The sequence below is a fragment of the Bos taurus genome, chromosome 19 (genome assembly GCF_002263795.3).
Source record: "Bos taurus isolate L1 Dominette 01449 registration number 42190680 breed Hereford chromosome 19, ARS-UCD2.0, whole genome shotgun sequence".
In the NCBI taxonomy this organism is placed as follows: Eukaryota; Metazoa; Chordata; class Mammalia; order Artiodactyla; family Bovidae; genus Bos; species Bos taurus.
Window position 1 is genome coordinate 28802262 of NC_037346.1, and position 22619 is coordinate 28824880.

The 22619-nt window shown below is 44.2% G+C and overlaps 1 protein-coding gene across 9 annotated transcripts in view; it reads right to left on the reverse strand.

Annotated features, from left to right (window-relative positions):
* The window catches only part of STX8 (syntaxin 8), a 208377-nt gene that overhangs the window by 143821 nt on the left and 41937 nt on the right, over positions 1 to 22619 (reverse strand). For all 9 annotated transcript variants that reach the window (XM_010816044.4, XM_005220387.5, XM_010816043.4 and 6 more), the window contains 2 exon segments: positions 16275 to 16399; positions 5157 to 5249 (listed from right to left, as the gene is read on the reverse strand). In XM_010816044.4, coding sequence (XP_010814346.1) covers positions 5157 to 5249; positions 16275 to 16399 — 218 coding nt within the window.

A 22619-nucleotide genomic window follows, 5' to 3' on the forward strand; every position in this document is an offset into this window, starting at 1 on the left:
GACGTGGCGGGTTCTAGCACAGGGCTGAGCACACACAGTCGGCCCTCAGTGCTTGCTGAATGGACAGAGGATGTACTACGGAAGGAAAAGTATCACTCTGCACAGATCTTACCAGGTTTAATGAGGCCTTTTCTTGTTAGGTTAATAAAAAGTTTATTTGATAAACTTTTATGAAATAGAAAATAAATGATTTCATAGATACAGGCAGATTATGGAGCCAGTCAGTAGAAGAAGCACACGCAACGTATGAACCAGAGAGCCAGAGAGCTCTCGACGCCTCCAGGGGCGCCAGAGGGAAGCACCGATGACGGTAGGCAAGGGTGACCGAGTGGAATTCTTCCCAAAGATGAAAAGATGGCAGGGGATGGGGAAAGGGAGTGACCTCAGAAACGTCTCTCCATCCTATGAGTCTCTGAGCCTGAGGAACTCACAAATCTCTGTATGAATGAGATGGTAATTCATTAATATGTACATGAAATCTTTAAGCATTTTGTCTAGGTCTTCTTTCAAAGCACACCCTGGTCTCCTCAACCCCACTACTGAGGCTGCCAACAGAGACAAGTCACCTTCCTTGTCACTGTGGTTTCTTCCAGAAAGCAAGGAAGTGCTCAAAGGTTGACAGAGAAACATCGAAAGGGCTGGCTGAAGTTGGCATATTTGAACATCAAAACGAATCTGCTGGCAGAGGCTGGTGACACAGCCTGTTTTGGTGCTGTTCCCTCTGTTAGAACTGGGTTTCTGGGGTTCTTCTGGGCGCTGGCTTCAAAGCTTGGCCAACAGCCAAACCGGGTATCGGAAATACCCGCCTTAGTCAGGTCAGTCCCGTTCATTTTCTTGTTTTAGTGTTCCTTTCAAAAGGCCCTGTGCTCTTGAACATGAACTTTAATTTGAGCATGAACTTTAAAGGATTTTTCTGTAAGACTTTTTCGCAGCTTCACCTTGGAACAGCATCTGGGGAGTCAGCCCAACACGAGCCCTCTTCCCCTGGGTCATCCACGTGGTTCATCGTGACCTGGTCCCTCGTGGGGGGTCTCCCTGGTGACCTCAGGCCTCCGCCCCTCTCTCTCCTGCATCCCCTCACCTTCGCCAGCTGCCAAGGCCCACACCCACCAGACATCCAGGTCTCCCACCACCCGCCTCGTCACTGAACCGCCAGTCCCCTTCCTCATTAGGCTGGGTCCCTGGCATGTGAACAGGGTATAATTACTGGCGTGGGTCAGGCCCTTTTGAACTCTATGAGGAGACTGGAATCTTAATTCCTGCAGTGATGACGATCCAGCCCTTCAGCTTTGTGGTTATGTTCTCAGTACCGTGTATTTTCTTAGTTAAGGGTTGGATACCCGACTCCAGCCTGGCCCGGCTGGCCATGATCTTAGCCTATTATTTCGCTCATTCAGTGAAAACCAAAAGAACAATTCAGTAGGCCCATAAACCACGGAGAGATATTTACAACCAAAAGTGGTAGCCTTCTCCAGGGTCCCAGATGCCTCGTGACACATACGGGTCACAGTAAAACCCCAGATGGGGCAGCATCCCTGTGCTCAACACCTCGACCGCAGAATGGCCCTGACTGTGGCGAAAGGAACAAAGACTGACCACGGTCCTAGCAGAGGTATCACCTTTTACCCTCAGGGAGCCTCTCCATTCCTCTGAAAGAGAATGGCTGACTCTGCCCTATTTCTGAGGGGTGAGCGTGCACATCGGAAAACCACCAGCATAGCTGCAGGCTCAGTGGGAGGCCACCGCAGAGAAAAACCCAGCTTGTTTTGGCAACTCGTGGGAAAATACCTCATGTTTGTCCATGTACACATGTATGCATCTGGGCCTGGGACGGAGATGAGGACTGTGGAGGTGCGGAGGAAGAGATGAGAGGGATGCGGGTAAAGCACTACGATGGGAAGACAGTCTGTGCGACCAGGACAGCAAACATGTAACATGTAACCATGTGAACGGTCTGTGCACATGTGGGCTTTACATCTGTCACGTGAGCATACGCGGAGAAAGTACAGTACAAGACACATTCTCTCAGCATATTCAACAAGGGCTTGTGCTTGTCCTCAGCTGTGTCTGACTTTGACCCTATGGACTGTAACCCGCCAGGCTCCTCTGTCCATGGGATTCTCCAGGCAAGAGTACTGGAGTGGGTTGCCATTTTCTTCTCCAGGAGATCCCAACCCAGGGATCGAACCTGTATCTCCTGCATTGGTAGGCGGACTCTTTACCACTGAGCCACCTGGGAAACCCCATTCAACAGGAGCACTGGTTCCCAAACCTGGCAGCCTATTGAAACCATCTGTGGAGCTTTATAAAGTACTCCTGCTTAGGCCTCATCCTAGAGATTCTGCCTTAACTGGCATCAGGTATTGTGTTGGGCAGACAGCAGCCCCCTAAAGACATCTAGGTCCCCAAATCTGAGAATGTTAGGTTACACAGCTAAGGGGCATCAAGGTTGCAGATGGATTAAGGTTAACTTTAACTAGGAAACCCTTCTGGATTATCTGGATGGGCCCAGTGTCATCACAAAAGCCCTTAAAAGAGGAAGAGAGGGGCAGGAGTTAAAGGTCAGAATGGTGCAATGAGAGAAGAACTCAGTCTACATTGCTGGCTTTGAAGATGGAGAAGGGGGCCACAAGCCAAGGAATGCAGACAGCCTCCAGACACTGGAAAAGGCAAGGAAACGAATTCTCCCCTAGAGCCTCCAGGAAGGAGTACAGCCCTGCCAACGCCTCCTCTAGGGAGAGCATGGCAGACTTATGATCTCCAGAACCATAAGATAAGGAGTTTGCATTGCTTACAGCCATGGAGTCTGTAGTGATGTGTTATAGCAACAACAGAAAACCAATTTGGGTATGGCCTGGGCTTTGAAGGTTTAGAAGGTTCTCAGATGATTCTAATATGCAGCAAAGCATGACAACTACTGAACAGGAGGAAACATAAGATTCGGACATGCCTGGTGGGCTTCCCTGATGGCTAAGTGGTTAAGACTCTGCTTGCCAATTCAGGAAGCCACGACAATGAGAAGCCCATGCACTGCAACTATGGAGGAGCCCTTGGCTGTCACAATTAGAGAAAAAGCCCACAAAGCAACAAAGACCCAAGACAGCCAAAAAGAAATAAAATTTTTAAAAAAGAAAATACATGGCAATTTCATCTGGGAAGTCAGTAAGTCAACCTCACTAAGGTAGGCACCAACCAGCTTGACCATGGACCATGGTTATTGGACATGGCTTATCCAAGCACATCACAGGATGGACATGCTTTATTAGCATGTGGCCAGTGTTCTTTCTGACCCAGTGAGCAAGCTAAACTTCCTTGGGATAAAGAAAAGTTATACCTATGATAAGCAGACTTTCTATAGAGCCAATTTTCTTACAAATACTATCTTTCAAGGAAGGAACTGGCCAGTAATTGAGTTAAATGCAAATACATGAATTAGTACGTGCATGTCAGCACCATTAGCAAAGGACTGAACTGTCCTCCCCTCTGTGCTTAAACCATTAAGAACCTCTACTGGTATAGTAGGATGAGGGCTTTCCTGGTGGCTCAGACAGTAAAGAATCTGCCCGTAGTGCAGGAGACCCAGGTTCCATCCCTGGGGAATATCCCCTGAAGAAGGGACTGGCTACCCACTCCAGTACTCTTGCCTGGAGAATTCCATGGACAGAGGAGCCTGGCAGGCTACAGTCCATGGGGCCGCAAAGAGTAGGACACGACTGAGCGACTAACACTAGGATGGTAACGCTAGAGGACTTCTCCATTTGCTTTGCTGACCTATTTATTTATGACAGATGGCAGACAGACGGAATTAACTTATTTGTTCATTTACGATAGATAAATGGAATAGTACTATAGCAAAAAATGAACTCACTGCTTAGAGAGATGACGAGAAGTGGAGCTTATACAGTCTGACAGGTGCAGCCCCCATTTGGAGTGAGCAACCACCGACTCCCAGGGCTCCATACGGGGTAACCTTTCTTGAAAGCCATTCCACCGTGAGCCTCCATGACACTATGACCACAAGCTAGCAGCTTCGAGCCTTTTGCTTTTCTCTCCTTACTTTGTCTTCCTTAGAGAGGAAGCTGGAGTGAAATTTCATTTCTGTTCCTGACAAGTGAGGTGACGTAACAGGGCACCTCGGCCACTCTGGGCTTCGTCTCTGACAAACAGTGATAATGTCGCCTTCACGATGCTGTGAACTGATTAAATGAAATGGCGCAGACTGAAGGGCTTAGCACCCAGCAGACGCCTTTGATCAACACCAGCCTCACTGAAACTCAACTATTCTTATGGTTCTACCCATTGCCTCTACACTGAAGCTTCTCACTTCTCTTCCCTGTGGTCCTGTCCTCTTGCTGAGCTCTGGTAGCTTATCTGCCACTGTCCACTAGATGCTGTGCCTCAGATTTCTCACTGGCATCTCTCACTGAATGTGTCCACACTGGACTTAGGACCTCTGCTCCAAACCAGTGACTTCCCGCTCCCCCATTCCCCTGACCAAGACCACTCAGTAAAAGTGCCATCAGTCCCCTGCCTCCGTTCCCTTTTCCCCACATAATCCTACCGCTGCATCTTCCATTCCAGCCCCTGTACCCTCAGCCACACACTTTAAGCTCCAGAGCCTGCCAGGTAGGCTCCTAACTTAATGCTTCATCTCTCCCAAGCCATCTTGCTTGTGGGTCTGAAAACTGACCTTTCTCTAGCCAGGTTCATCACATCAAGCCCTGAAATAAAAAAGCTTCACGTACGACTTTTTTGTCCCCCAGCCTGATATTTATGATGGAAGAGGAGCCAATTCTCTGGGTGTGCAGAGGACATGTCCCTGTAGGCTCCATGTGCCCCTGCGTCCTCGAAAAACACTGAGCCACCTCACCCTGTGACCACAGGAGGAGGGCCCAGGGGATAACTCAATTACAGAACACAGCACTTTTCAAAGCAGCTTCAAAAACTGGAGATTTTTTATTAAGTTTCTTAACCTAGTGTTTAGTAACTACAATCTAAATCGGCTGCAGACCACCCTCAATCGCATTAAACTATAATAATCCATAGACGTTAAACTACTTTCGGTGCTCTGTAATATCAGAGTCATCTAACAAATAGTCAAGCCTTCAGCACTAGTACTCAGTGGCAAATCTGATCAATGTCAGACACGTCCTTACCGTTTTGCTCATCCAGTTCGTTCCCAATTTCCTGCCCCATTTGTTTCTGGCGACTTATGATTGAGGAAAGGGCATCGAGGCCTGCGTCCTGTTCTGAAAGAAAAAGTAAGGCAGTTAACTCACTAAAAACCTAAGGAAAACAATTTCGGTCCAGAAACAGACCCAGGCATGGAACACAATTCAATACATGATCAAAGTAACATTTGAAATCAGTCAGAAAAAAAGAGAAAATAGTTAACAGTATTGGAACAAAATAAAGAAAAAAGTTAAACACCTACACTTCAGAACTTAAATGAAAATAATTTCCAGATGAATTAAATTTTAAATATTATAAATGAGTAAGATTTGACTACATAAATGTTTATACTTTCTGATAATAAAGAGCATGTAGAAATCAATAAGACAATCTTCCTTTTTTTTTTTAAATGGGCAAAGGATATAGACAGGGAATGCACAGAAGAGTAAAAAAGAAAAAGACATAAAAGTTCCAACATCACTACTAATTTTTTAAAGATATCAAAGAATAGTGAAGCTTTTTTCTGACTTATCAGATTTGTAAGCATTAAAAAGATTGCTAACACCCCGGGTTAAGTAAAGTGCAAAGAAGCTCCTAAGTACTAAGTCATGGGGGGATAGCTAATATATCTTTCTAGAGAGTGAACTGTGCTAACTTCCATATCTACCAATTCTGTGTCTAGGAATGTATGCAATAAAACATTGGATGGTATGCAATGATGTATTGGGTTGGCCAAAAAGTTAATTCTGGTTTTTCTACAAGATGGCACAGAAAAACCCAAGTAAATTTTTTGCCAATCCAATCGATACAAGGCTATTCCTTGAAATACTGCTTCCTCTGCTGCTCTTCAACTTAATGCTTCTTAGCTCCAAGTTCTCCCTTATTTTGATTGCTCTGAGAAAATGGATCCGGGTCCTTTAAATAATTTTTCCTTCACCAGCTTTGTCAGTGGAGGAAACTGCGGAAACACTGCAGGAGCAAACGAATTTTCCTTCCTGGCTCCAGCCTGCCCTCCGGACAGGCTTCTGGGTGCTGACAGTTCCTTCAGTGTGCAGTGACCAGCAGCACCCCAAGGCAAGCAACTTCTCCCAACACACCCCCTCCTGGGGCATGAACTTCCAAAAGAAGTTCACGATAACATTATTAAGTAAAAAAAAAAAGTAGAATACAAAACAATATATACAATAGTAAAAGAATATTTTTGCTTTTAAAAAACATGTTATTTTTGGGGATCTTCCTGGCGGTCCAGTAAGACTCTGTGCTTCCACTTCAAGGGCCATGGGTTTGATCCCTGCTTGGAGAACTAAGATCCTGCACGCCACATCGTGTGGCCAAAAAAAATCTTGTTGTAATGTGTTATTTTTCTGGATTTTAAGATTTTCAAAGAGAAAAGCACTTAAGTTACTCAAGATCTTTAAAGTTTGTTTTTCTTAACTCTAGGCAGCCTCCATCCCTGTACTTTTTTCCTCTGCCCACAGGTGCACTGGAAAGAACTCTCCAAGGCCGAGTCGAACGACTCTTTCCACCGAGCACTCTGCCATTCGCAGCTTCACTTGTTGGGGTTTTTAAAACGTCTGTTTCACATGATGGCCCATCTATAAAAGCAGAAATCACAAAGGTCCTTCTGCCCAAGATCACATTAACATTTCCTTGCATAGTTTTTCCTAGGTTTTCTTCTAGATTTTTTTTTTTTTTATGGAATTAAGCCATTACACTCAACTTGTTAATTCATCTGGAATTTATTTAAACTAATGGTGTGGGGTAAGGACCCCTTAGTAACATTTTTTGACACGATGTGCTCTTTTTTTAACCATACAAATGACCTGCTATCTCTAGGGATCATTCCATGGGACCATTTTATAGCAAAATCACTTTATAATGAGGTCCTTTTGGTCTTCAGTAACAACCTCTTGGATGGACTCCAAGAAAAATCTATCATCAACCTAGTGCTGCTATAGGATGACCGATGTTACTGGAAAACTCTAAATGCATCTCCCAAATAATCTATATATACAACTGAGGGTCAAGTGTCAGTATGAATTAAAAGGTAAAACAATATATAAGAAGAAAACAGGAGATTCCTCTATGATCTTCAATTAGGAAAAAAAAAAAATTATCAAAGCCCTGGAGCTGCTTTACCTAGCAGAGACACAGATTATGAATGAAAAATACCTACATTACACTCTTTTCACTTAACCTCGACTCATTACCTGCCTCAACCACCTAAAGGTTATCTTGCTAATGAGAAACAGAAAAAGGGCTAAAAATTCTGCTCCACTCAAATCATTTCTATAAGAACCTAGTACTTCCTCTCGATGTTTAAGTGCTACAGTACAGTTTCATCCCATAATTCAGAAACACAGAAGGCCCAGATAACAGAGATGCTATGCATGTAGTAATAATGACTGTGATGACCTGAGCTTCTGCAAGTCTTAAAGCAGCATTTCTTAAACGGAGGTGGTACAGTCATCTTAGACACAAGGAAAATAAATGCTGCTATTTTCAAAAATATCAACAATTATCAAGACCCATGCAGAGAGTTAATCTAGAACCCCACAAACTATTATGATATCATAATAACAGTTCATTACTATACTCTGCTCTACCCAATGTACAGCCCAAGGCTTTATATCACAACAGATCATCTGTAACACACCACACTCTATTAATCATAATTCAATGTTGCTGCTGCTAAGTCACTTCAGTCGTGTCCGACTCTGTGCGACCCCATAGACGGCAGCCCACCAGGCTCCCCCGTCCCTGGGATTCTCCAGGAAAGAACACTGGAGTGGGTTGCCATTTCCTTCTCCAGTGCGTGAAAGTGAAAAGTGCAAGTGAAGTCGCTCAGTTGTGTCCAACTCTTAGCGACCCCATGGACTGGCAGCCCACCAGGCTCCTCCGTCCATGGGATTTTCCAGGCAAGAGTGCTGGAGTGGGGTGCCATTAATTTTAAAAAATGTAACGACCTCTGTGCTATACAGAATAATTACCCCCTGAAGATGTCCACCTCCTAATTCCAGGAACCTGTGAATATATGACCTTACAGGGCAAAGAAACTTTGCAGGTGTGATTAAAGTTAAGGGATTTGAGATGGGAAATTATTCTGGATTATCCAAATGGGCCCAAAGTAATCACATGAGTCCTTAAAAACAGAATCTTTCCCAGCTGTGGACAGAGAGAGCTATGAGGAGGGGTCAGAGAGATGCAACGTGCTGGCACTGAAGACAAAGAAGGGGTCCATGAGCCAAGGGATGTGGGTAGCGTCAGGAAGCTGGAAAAGGCAAGGGAATGAATTCTTCCCTGGAGCCTCCAGAAGAGAACCCAGCCCTGCCAGCACCTTGATCTGTACTGAACTTCTGAGCTACAGAACTGTAAGATGATAAATCTGTATTTTAAGTCATCAGTTCAGTTTAGTCACTCAGTCATGTCCGGCTCTTTGCAACCTCATGGACTGCAGCACGCCAGGCTTCCCTGTCCATCACCAACTCCAGGAGCTTGCTCAAACTCCTGTCCATCGAGCTGGTGATGCCATCCAACCATCTCATCTTCTGTCATCCCCTTCTCCTCCCACCTTCAGTTTTCCCAACATCAGGGTCTTTTCCAATGAGTCAGTTCTTCACATCATGGGGCCAAAGTATTGGAGTTTAAGCTTCAGCATCAGTTCTTCCAATGAATATTCAGGACTGATTTCTTTTAGGATTGACTGGTTGGATCTCCTTGCAGCCAAAGGGACTCTCAAGAGTCTTCTCCAACACCACAGTTCAAAAGCATCAATTCTTTGGTGCCCAGCTTTCTTTACAGTCCAACTCTCACATCCATTCATGACTATTGAAAAAACCATAGCTTTGACTAGACAGACCTTTGTTGGCAAAGTAATGTCTTTGCTTTTTAGCATGCTGACTAGGTTGGTTAAGTCATCAAGTTTGTGCTAATTTATTATAGCAGCAACAGAAAATTAATACAATCATTTTTTGAAAAATCCCTTCAGAATGGTTAGGTGTTTGAACACTTCCTGTCTTAAGACATGCAGAAAACCCATCTTCTAACTAAATGTCATATAATTGTGGGAGGATGATCTGGTGGCTGCAGATTAAAAATAAAGGGAAGGTCATCATAATGTATTGCTGCCAAAAATGACAGACATGACTCTGATCAAACCACTAAATCTAACTACCAATTTACAGAAAATATGCAGGACAGAGGAATACATTAAACAGTAGATGGGGAAACAAATAGCAAGTCTAGATGGTGGGAAACTACAGGGCAAAAGCCCTTGTTTTGTCAACAAACTGTGAAGAAAAAGAGTTGGCAAACGCATATATTGATTAAAGAAACTTAGGGGACATATCAATTAGTTGCAATGTACAGACTATATTCAGATCTTGAACTGAACAACCTAAAAGAAAAAAAACCATTGGACAATCAGAGAAATCTGAACATCAAACAATCTGACTGGATTATTTGATTATATTAAGGAATAAAGCTATGACAAACCTAGACAGTGTATTAAAAAGGAGAGACATCACTTTGCTGATAAAGACCCGTCTAGTCAAAGCTATGGTTTTTCCAGTAGTTATGTACAGATGTGACAGTTGGACCATAAAGAAGGCTTTCAAACTGTGGTGCTGAAGAAGACTCCCAAGAGTCCCCTGTACATCAAGGAGATCACACCAGTCAATTTTAAAGGAAATCAACCCAGAATATTCACTGGAAGAACTGATGCTGAAGCTGAAGATACAATACCTGGGCCACCTGATGCAAACAGCTGACTCACTGGAAAAGACCCTGATGCTGGGAAAGACTTAGGGCAGGAGGAAACAGGGAGACAGAGGATGAGATGGTTGGATAGCATCACCGATTCAATGCATATGAACTTGGGCAAACTCCAGGAGACAGTGAGGGACAGGGAAGCCAGGCATATTGCAGTCTATGGGGTTGCAGAGAGTCCAATACAATTTAGTGACTGGACAACAAGAATCTTTTACAAACATGCTTTAGAGATATATTCTGGAATATTCACCAATGAAATGGTATAATGTCTACGATTTGCTTCAGAGATAATCACGGGGATGGGAAGGTGGGTAGATGTATAGATGAAACAAGATGGGCTATGAGTTGATAACTGCTGAAACAACCGCTGGGTCGGATGGAATCAGCAGCCTACTCTCTCACTGTCATATGTTTCAAACTGTCAACGGCAAAAAGTTACCAACATTTTAGCAAGCAAACAAAACCAAGGAACATTCTTAAGAACGGCAATCTCGGACCCCTTGACTGAGCACATGGCAAGAGCCCCGAGGCCTGAGGCTGTGTCTTTTCCTATGGTTTTGCCCCACTTCTGAGCCCAACTGGTGGAACAGATCAAGTATTTGACCAATGTGTTTAAACCAAGGAATGACCACAGAGGGCCCTCTAGATCTGTTGAAGAAATAAAGATAGTCTCTACTACATATATATGGAGTGACTTCTGGTCAACATTAGCCAGCCCTCTGAGTTTAGGTAGCAGAAAAAGTAGCTGAGGCTGTGTTGTCCAGTGCCCAGAGAGGAGCGATGGAAACTCCCACATCTGACATACAGGAACTTTCCCTGGAGAAGGGGAAATAAGGAACGAATGAGCAGAAGATGAGGTCAAGCTGGGTAAAGTTAATCACTACATTGGAAAGACTCTTAGAGCAAGTTCTAAGAACAGATGTTTTTGTTTTAAGATTTTAGGGGAAGGAATCTTGGTCTAGGTGGCAGCTGTAAGAAAGGGTATCTTGAAAGAGAGCTGTCTGTGATGTTAAGAATCCAGGGGTTCAAAGATGAGCCACTCGGATGACGCCAAGGTACACCACAGCCCTGCCAGTCACTTTCCCCACCACTATTTTAACGGAAATACTTACAAGACCTAAAAACACAAAAACCCATAACTAATCCACAGTCTTCTGCTAGAATCTAGAAACAACATCTATAGACTATGGTAAAGGAGAGTTGGAGCTAATTAAAAGCCCCAGCAACAAAGACCTCCTGGGGAGAGGCTAAGTGATACACCTTCTTCCAGGTCCACCATCCACCATCTGACTCAGAGACAAAGGTCTTTACCGACCAAAAAGGCAGTTTCCCTTGTTTTATCTCAGGGATTTGGGGGCGATGGGCATGGGGTAGGGGTGCTGTGCCACGTAACTTGAGGGGTCTTAGTTCCCCAACCAGGGATGGACTTGGACCCTGGCAGTGAAAGCACTGAGCCCTAACCTCTGGACCACCAGGAATGATCCGGTTACTAACTGCATCACCTCACCCATCTTCTGCCAAATGCCCATTTGTGCTTCAAATTATAGCATAGGAAGCATAGAAACTGAGGCCGTCTAACTGGCAGTAAGGAGGCTTAGCCTCCAGATCAGGAAAGGAAGGCATTCATTGCCTTGAGTCTAAGCTCCACCAGAAACCTGTTATTTTAGGATGATTTTCCAAGTGTTTTCTAAAGGTCAACGCAAGTACAAAAAGGCTAACAGATGCCACAGGCAAAGTTAGAAATGACCCTTCGTGGTTCTGTAGTGCAGGACCTAGCCAGGAAGCATGGCCATGGCAATCTCAGCACACATATCACCAAGGTTCTTGAGGCAGAGAAAAGAGTAATGAGGGTTTCATGTAAAGAGAACTTCTGTTTTTGCATTCATCCTTGAAAAGGCAGCTTGCTCGGAAAGCAAGGAAGGATAGAGCGTTTCAAAACACAAAGGGAAGAGCAGAAAAACATTCAGACCTGTAGTAAGTGCCCCTCTCCTCCATTCCTTCACTCCCCAGCCCCACCCCATAAACCCCAAAGGCCAGCCGGCTTCCAAAGGGTGGGCATCTTAGCGAGGATGCTCTCAGTGTGGGAGACTCAACACAAACACTTACATGCTGCATCCTCTCACACCCAGCCCACAGCGATCTCTGAATGAGGCACCTTGTCAGTGCCAGAGATACTTCTCTTGACCGAAAACAGCTTTTCTTGGCAAAAAAAAAAAAAAGCAACAATGCCCAGAAATTTCATGAGTATTAGCTATCAAGACATTCCTTTCAGGAACCATGAATCCTGAAAAGTAAATCACTGCAAATGAACAGCTGGGCTACGTGCAAGGGTGCACTGTTCTCAGCTTCTTCACTTTGCTTCAGACACGATAACGGGTGAGATACCATGGAATTGAAGTGATTCAGGAGGACCAGGACTTCATGTGCTAGATACTTTCACTGTGAAAAAGGAGTTCAAAATAGAGTTAGACTTCTGCTTCTGGACAAGAGGGGGGCTGACAGGGAGCAGATTTACTTCTGGCCCCAAACAAAGAGAAAACAAAACAATACACAAAACCACAGGCAAAATATACAAAACAACAGTTTCAAGATGCAGATGTCAGGAAATAAAGGGCGGTGATCCCTGAGATCTGGGAGACAAATGAGATGAGCTCTCAGTCCCAGATCACTGGCTTGAGAGTCCCAGGCCATGGCGTGGGGAAGGTGGATCTCAGGTGCAGCCTTCCCAGATTGAGGAGAATCCAAAAAAAGAAAAAGAGGTCAAGGTGGCTCAAGTATGTAGGGCACAGTACATAGAAAGCAGAGGGCTGTGCAGGGAGAAAATGGGAGATTTGCATGGGATCCACCCCGAGACTTCAGGCAAGTGTTGATCAGGACATGTGTGTGAGGAAATTGACTGAGGCCGGGGGAAGAACCACCTGAAAACCTTAGAGGGAATAACCCTCTGAGTTCACAGGAACTGGACATAAGACATAACCAATCAAAAGACGCAACTCCTAATCCCCACTCACCAGGTCACCACATAATTCACAGAGAGTACACAAAATCGTTCTGGCACAGAAGTGAGGGAAATAACCTCTGGCCTGGAGTCTGCAAACATTTTCTACAAAGGGCCAGATGGCAAATATTTTGGGCTTTGTGGTTCGTCTGATCTCTGTTGCAGCTGCCCCAACCCTGTTTTCGTCATAGGAAAGCATCCGTCAGTAATACATAAATGAATGAGCATGGTTGTGCTCCCATAAAACTTTATTTATGAACACTACACTTTTGAGTATTACACAGTCTTGTGTTTTTTTTTTAAACAAGTCACGAAATATTCTTTTTGGGGCTCCTTTCAATCGTTTAAAAATGGAAAAACCATTTTTAGCTTGCAGACCATACAAAACCAGGTGGTGGGCCAGATGTGGTCCACAGGCCATGGTTTGCTAACCCATGCCCTAAAATAAACACTCCTCTGGTCCACCTGACAAAGCAAGACCTGAATAACTGCATCCCAGGAGAAGGAAAAAAGAAAATCTCAAGAATATTTTTAGAAAGAAATATCTAGTAACCAAACCAAGAAAAACTCACATCTGGCTTTCAAATGAATTATTTTCTCCATAAGATTAGAAACAAGGCAAGAATGTCTGCTCTCATCATTCCTACACTGTACTGGAGGTGGTAGCAAGTGTAATAAGGCAAGAAAGAAAAATAAAAGGCATCCCGATTGAAATAAAGACATAAAGCTACAGCAATTAAAAGACAAAGACAAGGTAGATCAAAAATTCAACTACATGTGGCCTCAAAGAACCTCACTTTAAATATGGATTAAAAGCAAATGAATGGAGAAAGATAAACCACAATAATAGTCATCAAAAGAAACCAGGAGTTGCTACATTAATTTCAGATAGAGTAGACTTCAAAGCAAGTAAAGTTATCAAGGGTAAAAAAGGGTATTACATAATAAGGGGGTCAATTCTCCAAGACAACACAGCAATCCTTAATGTGTACGCACCTAACACCGAGCATCACACTACATGAAGCAAAAAAAAAAAAACCTGTTAAAATGCAAGGAGAAACAGATAAAGCCAGTGAAAAAGCTGGCTGAAAACTCAACATTCAAAAAACTAAGATCATGGCATCTGGTCCCATCGCTTCCTGACAAATAGATGGGGAAACAATGGAAACAGCAACAGACTTTATTTTCTTGGGCTCCAAAATCACTGCCGATGGTGACTGCAGCCATGAAATTAAAAGATGCTTGCTCCTTGAAAGAAAAGCTACAACCAACCTAGACAGCATATTAAAAAGCAGAGACATTACTTTGCCAACAAAGGTCCATCTAGTCAAAGCTATGGTTTTTCCAGTAGTCATATATGGATGTGAGAGTTGGGCCATAAAGAAAGCTGAGTGCTGAAGAATTGATGCTTTTGAACTGGTGTTGGAGAAGACTCTTGAGAGACCCTTGGACAGCAAGGAAATCAAACCAGTCAATCCTAAAGGAAATCAGTTCTGAATATTCATTGTAAGAACTGATGCTGAAATTCCAATAATCTGGCCACCTGATGCAAAGAGCTGACTCACTGGAAAAGACTCTGATGCTGGGAAAGATTGAGGGCAGGAGGAGACAGGGGTGACAGAGGATGAGATGGCTGGATGGAATCACCGACTCAATGGACATGAGTCTGAGCCAGCTCCGGGAATTGGTGATGGACAGGGAAGCCTGGCATGCTGCAGTCCATGGGGTCGCAAAGAGTTGGACACAACTGAGTGACTGAACCTACTATCATAGTTGGAGACTTCTAGCCTCCTCTCAGAAATGGACAGATCTGGCAAAGAGTTAAACTCAACACCAGATTTATCCCTAAGTAGTTCATGTTTTTTTGGTCTCTTATTAACAGCATTTATACATTCCTACTCTTGGCTGTGGCTAGTATATAAAACAAATGATTTTTGTATACTGATCTTGGATCACACAACCTTGCTAAACTCACTAATTAATAGTTTTGCAGTAGACTCTGTAGGATTTTCTATACAAATGGTCAATGCCATCTGTGGATAAAAAGGTTTTACCTTTTTTTTTTTTTTAAGAGACTTGTTTTTTACAGCAGTTTTAAATACACAGCAAAATTGAGAGGAGGGTACAAAGAGTTTCCATATAGCCCTTTCCCCACACATACGTCAGAGCAAAACATACGTCAACATGTAAATGTACATGCAGACTGTTGTTAATTTATACAAGGGATTACTACTCTGTGATGTAAGAGAACAAAATACTGACCCATGGAACAATGTGGATGAATCTTAAGATAATTACCCTGAGATAAAGAAGCCAGACCACCCCACCCCTGAACTCGCAAAGAGCTCATATTGTATGAGTCCATTTATACAGAATTAGAGAAAACAGAAATGATTTTATAGCAACACAAAGCAGATCAGCAGCTGTCTGGGTATGTGGGGAGGACAACAGTAAGAATTACCAACAGAAATGAAGAAAACTATCAGGAGTAATGATTATGCTTATTATCTGGATTGTAGAGATGGTTTCAAAGGTGTATGTATATGTCAAAGCTTAATGAATCATACACTTCATATATGTGCTATTTATGATGTCAACTAGACCTACATAAAGCTGTGTTTCAATCAGGAGAATTAGCAGGAGTAACATCTGCAACGCTGACATCAAAAAATGTCTATCACACATATTAAGTAAAAAAAAGCTGTAGAAATATCTATATTATGATCTCACTTATGCAAAACATACATGTGCTTATATTGAATATACAGTATACATGCATGTATGTACAAAAAAAAGCCTGAGGAAATATATATTGTTAATCTGTTTACAGTTTGAGATCAGAGGAACAATACAGAAAAAGCTTTTCATTTTATATATCCCTATATTGTTTGAACATTGTATAACAATCATGCACTACTTCTGAAATTAACAGAAGAAATTAGCAGGTTTAAAAGCCAGCTGGGTAAGATGAACCTGAAGGTAAAAGCCAAACTAACTTTTATACAAAAAAAAAAAAAAAATGGAGCCTTTTCTTTGGAGAATGAGTCCTAATCATGGAGAGGAGGAAGAGGCCCATGCCTCGAGTCACCTGGGATAACCAGACCCTGAGCTGCACTCTGTCCCTCTCCCAGGAGAGAATCCCTACTTCCACCAGCTACCTGGATGGATGACAGCATCTGTCTAATCCCCAGGTACCCTGAGGCACAGAACCGCCAAGAACTCTCAAAGACCAACCGTTTTCCCTCCGATTTTCAATGGGTATTGGGAACATCTGAGGCTAAGGTAAAAAAACCCAACCAGGTTTCTGAGCCCACACCCTTTGGGTATTTAGTACCTTGGATAATTTTCTGCTGCTGTTGCCGGATTTCATCAAAACCCAAGCCTCTGGTCTCCTCCGGCTCCTCCAAGAGCCAAGGGTTGGGTGCTCCTCGCTTGGCCCCTCCAGTCATCAGGCTGGACCTAAGAACAAGATTGAATGCGTTACATAGCTCAAAAAATCCAGCTCGGCCGCAAATCGCTCCCACAGGGGCAGAGGGGGCCAGCCTCGCATGCTTTGAAAATTCATTTCGACCGCAATTTATTGCATCCTTGGTTTATGCCAGCAACTGTGTTCAGGGCTGGAAGAGATACGAGGATGAATAAGGCCCGAGCCTGGTCCCCAGGAGAATTACAGCTTGTGAAGGAGACTGTGGCGACACTTAATACTCTTACTAATCCTCCATGATATATTTGAGTCAATAATCATAAGTGAGGGTCTTAAATTTCAGAAACTCAAGGCCAAATGGAAGTGTCCTTTCCATTGAGACAAAGTTTGTCTCACGGGCTAGGTGGCACCAAAGGCACAAATATTATTTCTCAAGAAGATATAATGTTGCTGTGACGGCTGATAGCATAAAAAATGACCACTGAATTCCTTATTAGAGGGAATCTGGCTACTCACAGAGAGAAACACATGTAGGTTTCAAAACCAATTCAATGAATACAACCGAGCATTTATAACACAAATTCTGAATTATCCGTCTTAATCTTGACTCCCTCTCGTAACCCACATGGCCCCTGGGATATTATGTATGAACTGTTGCAAACACAAGTGCCAAAAACCAGGATGGTGGGTCAGAGGTGAATAAAGTGAACTTGAAAGTGCATTTATCAGCACGCTCTTCCTTTCAGTTAGCATGCTGCACCCGAGTGGTCAGCAGACTCCTCGAAAGTCAATGCTGGAATGTCCCCGCTGTAGCCCTTGCCACACATAGAGCATAATTTTAAAAATTCTTATGGGGGAAAAATATAAGAAAATTGTCTTTGTACTCTCAAAAGACAGAAAATTTGAATCAGAGCCTTCAGTAGTTAAAATATACTTTTAAAATACCTATCAGAGGGGCTTCCTTGGTGGCTCAGTGGTAAAGAATCTGCCTGCTACAGCAGGAGACACGGGTTTGATTCCTGACCCAGGAAGATCCCACAGACCTGAGGGGGCAACTAAGCCTGGACGCTACAAGCACTGAGCCTGTGCTCTAAGAGAGCCTAGAGCTGCGACTCCTAAAGCCCGAGCACCCTAGAGCCGGTGCTCCACAACAAAAGCAGCCACTGCAGTTGAGAAGCCCACACGCTGGAACTAGAGAGTGGTCGCCCCCACTCTCTGCAACTCGAGAAAGCTCTTGACGCCACGATGACCCAGCACAACCAAAAACAAATAAATAAAATTAGGTTCTAGAAAAAAATTTTTTAAACCTATTGGAGAATAAAAGTACAACACGGGCACAATTTAATATTAATATCAAACACACATCAACCACCAGACATACAAGAAAGATTTCCCAGGGCTAAATTCAGTCCTGCAGAAGTCCTAAACGCTGGAAGAACTGTTTTGATCTCACTTTCACATAGTTCAATATAAAAGCAGCAGTAAACTACAGTTTCCCTAAGTGGTAATTAGTCCCTAATGCCTTCTTTCTGAGCTGATTCCAAACTTTTGGTTCAGTTTTTCGAGGCTGAACGATCACTTTCTCCCTCTTCCCCTCCCCTTTGCCCTCTCCCTTGTGTGTCTGTACTTTGCTGATGCCTTAAATCTGTTGGGAAATTCAACAAGGATGGATGTGACTTTACTAAAAAGAGCAGGTAAAATCGCAGGTGCCGCTGTGGGCAGGAGACTTGATTTTCTTTTCATTATCAGGTGCTAAAACCTAACATTTAGGATAGATGCCTATTAGTACTGTTCTGGGTAAGAAAGAAAGTCTATGAAAAATCTTAAGATATAAATCTTAGAGTTTAAGGAGTTTACAATCAAACGGAAAAGAGAAACTGACCACACGTGAAGGAACTCTTAAATGAAATAAGAGAACAGCCAGCCCTGCATCCCTGGGCAATGCCAATAACCTCTTCAGCCTGGTTTTCTCAGCCACAAGACAAGGAAACCAAGTGGGTCAGTGGTTTTCAGCCCCCGCCCCAGCCCCACTCTGGAGAGGCACGCCACCCTCATTAACGGTGGGTTGGCAGGTGAGCGGGAAAGACTCACGTTGGAGGCGGAGGCAGGTATTCTTCATAATCCTGCAGAAGATGTCTTTATATCTTTGGAAATCACTGAATTCGAAGACCTTTAAGATTTTTTCAGTTTTAATGGAAGTCTTTCAGTTTTAATGGAAGTTTTTCTCATTATAGCTAAATTCCACAAAGAACAGAGAAAAAAAGACAAATTCCCCACAAAGCCCATTCTCCTCTGCCCCATTCTTCCCAATTTCAGTTCAAGACGACCACAGAATCATCGGCTCAGGCCCAAACCCTCGAATCAACTTTGACTCTCTGGTGCCTCACAGCATTGAGTCCATTAGCAAATCCTTCAAAACATACCTAAAATCCACCCGCTTCTCCTCTGCTCCACTGCTTCTGCCCCTGGCACTCCTGCCTCCTGCTTCTGCTCCCACCCTCCACAATCTACTCCCCACCAGCTGCCAGAGCCACCACCGTACAGATAATGTTTCTTCTGCCACAGCCTCTCGGTGCCTTCCCATCACCCTTAGCGTAAAATGCAACATCTTTAACCCATGACGTTCACTTCTTTGTTGTTTCTACAACACACTGAGCACACTCCTACCTCAGGGCCTTTGCACCTGCTACCTCCCCTCCCCCATGGCTAAGGCTCTGGTCACCCGTGATGGTCACGTGGCCCTGTTCCCTGCTCATTCTACTCTGCTCCAATGTCATGTCCTCAGAGAAGCTGCCCCAACTGCTCCCTCTAAAACAGTACCCCTCCCTGTAACTTCTGGGCTCTCCTCCTCCTCAGCCTGCCTCGTTTCTCTTTACAGCACTGAAACAGCCAGCAATTGTATGCTACACACTTATTTTCCTGTCTCCCACTCCACACTGTAAGCTCCAGAGAGTAGCGACTGTCTTATTCATCACTATATCCTCAGTGCCTGGCAGAATAGACACTAGGGAAAAACAAACCAAAAAAAAAAAAAAAAAAAAGTTGAATGAGTTAATTTATTCAGCAAAACCCACAACTGAATGAATGAAATCAGTAAGAAGAGAAGCTAGGCAAGTGTAACCTAACACAGTGGCTCTGTGTGCTGTCATGTCAATGGCATTTCACAAACATGATCTCATTCGACTCGTTGAACAAGCCTGTGTGTAAGTCAGAGCAGGTATTACTGACAAGAAAAATCAAGGTAGAGAGACATCAAGTCACTTCCTGAAGGCCACATGCTTCATGGCAGAGCTAAAGTTCAACCACATCTTCTGACTCCAAATCCAAAGCCCTTTCTTTCTACCATCTCAGCGAAGGTTTCATGATGGGCAAGGAGACCCCAAACAGGTAAGGTTGAGTTTTATGAGGAAGACATGGAAACACACCCCAGGAAAGGATAACAACATGAATAAATGATTTCTCAGCAGAAAACATGTGCCATTGACATGCCCAGGATAAAAGTGGGGAGGGGGTGAGATACGGAGGAAGGGGGGCCTGGGTCTAGTAGACTTGCTTCCAAGATAGGCAGCCAGAGTGAGCCTCTATGTCTTCCAGCCTCACACTTCCACAATCTTGTGATCTCAGCTTTCCACTGGCTGTTCCTCATCCTATAAATCCTCAGGCCTTCTTTCCTGTTCACAGCCAGACTTCCTTCAAGAATGGCCGGTGCTCATCAGCTCTGCTTCCTGACCCTCAGGATTCACTCTTCAGCCCAGGATCCGCCTCCACCTCCGGGGCTCTGCTAAGACTCTTCTCACCCGTAACCTCCTTGCTGACAAAGCCTCTCCGTTTTCACTTCATTCGTCCTCCAGGCCTCACTGGCCACTGGTCACTGCTGACCTTCTTCCCTTACCCAAGAAAGCCCTCTTCCCTTGGCTCCTTTCACACCCCTCTCTCCCACAGCATGTCCTCTAACTTGCAGGTACCTCTCCTTCCATCTGCCCTTTAAGTAGTGGTGTGCCTCAGGGATTCTATTTAGATCTTCTCTTCTGGCTGTGGAGAAGGCAATGGCACCCCACTCCAGTACTCTTGCCTGGAAAATCCCATGGACGGAGGAGCCTGGTGGGTTGCAGTCCATGGGGTCGCAAAGAGTCGGACACGACTGAGCGACTTCACTTTCACCCATTGGAGAAGGAAATGGCAACCCACTCCAGTGTTCTTGCCTGGAGAATCCCAGGGACAGGGGAGCCTGGTGAGCTGCTGTCTATGGGGTCGCACAGAGTTGGACATGACTGAAGTGACTTAGCAGGAGCAGCTTCTGGCTATATTGTCTCTCTCTGGGCTGTGTTATCTGTTCCTGTGGTTTCGGGCTGTAAGGACAGACACTAATAGTGCTTAGACCATGTTTCTACACCAACACAAAGGCAATAAGTCATGGTTCTCTCCATTCATCATGGTGATGGATTCTTACCTGGGGGCCCCCTGCCCTAGCAGGACACAATCAGAATCTGGGGGTAGGGAAGGAACGGCACATAAACAGTTCAAAGCAAAAAAAAAAAAAAACCCACATATCAAAATCCAGGCAAGGCAGGTCCCTCAACTGTTCATCCTTTCAAATTTCTCCGTACCCACAACATCTCCCTACCAGCTCGCTCTCTCTGCATTCACGGCTTTTCCCAGGAATCTCCAGCTGAGAACTCCACTCCAAACTCAACACACCCAAAGTCAAATCCACTCCTTTCACCTATAAGCAGTTTCTTCTTCCATGCTCTCTACTCAGCAGCATCGCTGCATTCCCGAGTCATCTGGACCGTTTTTCCTTTCTTCCCACCCCTGGCCACGTTTCATCAACGCCCAAGGCCTCTGCAGGAGGTGGCCCTCAAGTCCACGCCCTGTGTCCATCCATGCTGCTGCTGCCTCAGCTCAGAAAAGCATCTCTCCCGTAGAAGATGCTCATGGCCTCTGACTGGCCCCCTTGCTCCCAATCACCCCCATTCAAATCATCTTACACTCTGCTGCCACAACGATCTTTCTAAAACAGATTTCTCCTATTTTTTATTTTTGGCTGCACCACTTAGCATGTGGGATCTTAGTTCCCCAAGCAAGGATCAAACCAGTGTCCCCTGCATTGGAAGTGTGCAGTCTTAACCACTGGACCGCCAAGAGAGGTCCCAAGATCTCGCCTGTTTTAAAACTATCACTGCTTCCTAGAAGCTACAGGTTAAGTTTAAGCTTTACAATATGGCCCCAGTGATATATCGGCTATGTCACCTCCCCAAACCCCCTTCCACACCTATGGACTGCTCACCAGGTCTCCAGACAAAGGCACAAACTTCCACACTCTCATGTTTTTGTATGAGTCTGGAGGGTCCCCGCCCCCACCCCTTTGTCCATCTGGCAAAATTCTATTCATCCCCTAAGGCTCAACTCAAATGTCACTTCTGCTGTTTAGTCTTTCCTGATTCCCATCCTCACCCCCCTCTTCCCTTGAATCAATCACTCCAAGGTGCTCCCATGGCACCTCATGCAAAACCTCCGACGTGGCATTTATCAAGCAGGATTGTAGTTAGTTATTTACTCATCTGTCTCCCTTCCTAAATTATAAACTCTGGAAGGAAAGAGGCCACATGACCGTCATGTTTCTATCCCCAGGACCAGAAAGACAGTTCCTCTGAGTATGCTGGAGAAGAAGCATTCAGAATCTGTTTGTGAAACAGAACTAGGAAACCCACTGAGCTCTTTAAGCAACGGAGACAAAAAGAGAGGGGTATTTAACATTTATCTTGAGAGAATAAAAAAAAAAAGAAGAAGAAGAAAGCAAAAGGAAACAACTGCTACCTGCCTTCAAGAGTTTAGCAGCAGAAACAGATGCTGTTCAAGCAGATGGAGGGAATTTTAACTTGAAAGGGAATTCTGTCACTAAGACACCTTGTAGCTCAAACTCCTTCTTGGAAGGACAATGAAGGAGTGTTTCTCCTTTGAAAAGTAAGTTATAGAAAGAAAATGCTGGGACTTCCCTGGTGGTCCAGGGGCTGAGACTCCAACCTTCCCATGCAGGAGGCCCAGGTTAGATCCCCGGGCAGGGAACTAGATCCCACATGACACAGCTAAGAGCGGGCACAGCCAAATAAATAAATATTTTTTTAAAAAAGAAAGGAAATGCTAACTACCATGCTCCCCCAATTAGGACTGAAATGTTTTTTAAAAATAAATCCATCATTTTTATTCTATAGTCTTTCAAGATGGAGCTTATTTAATAAATGGAACATGTCAAAT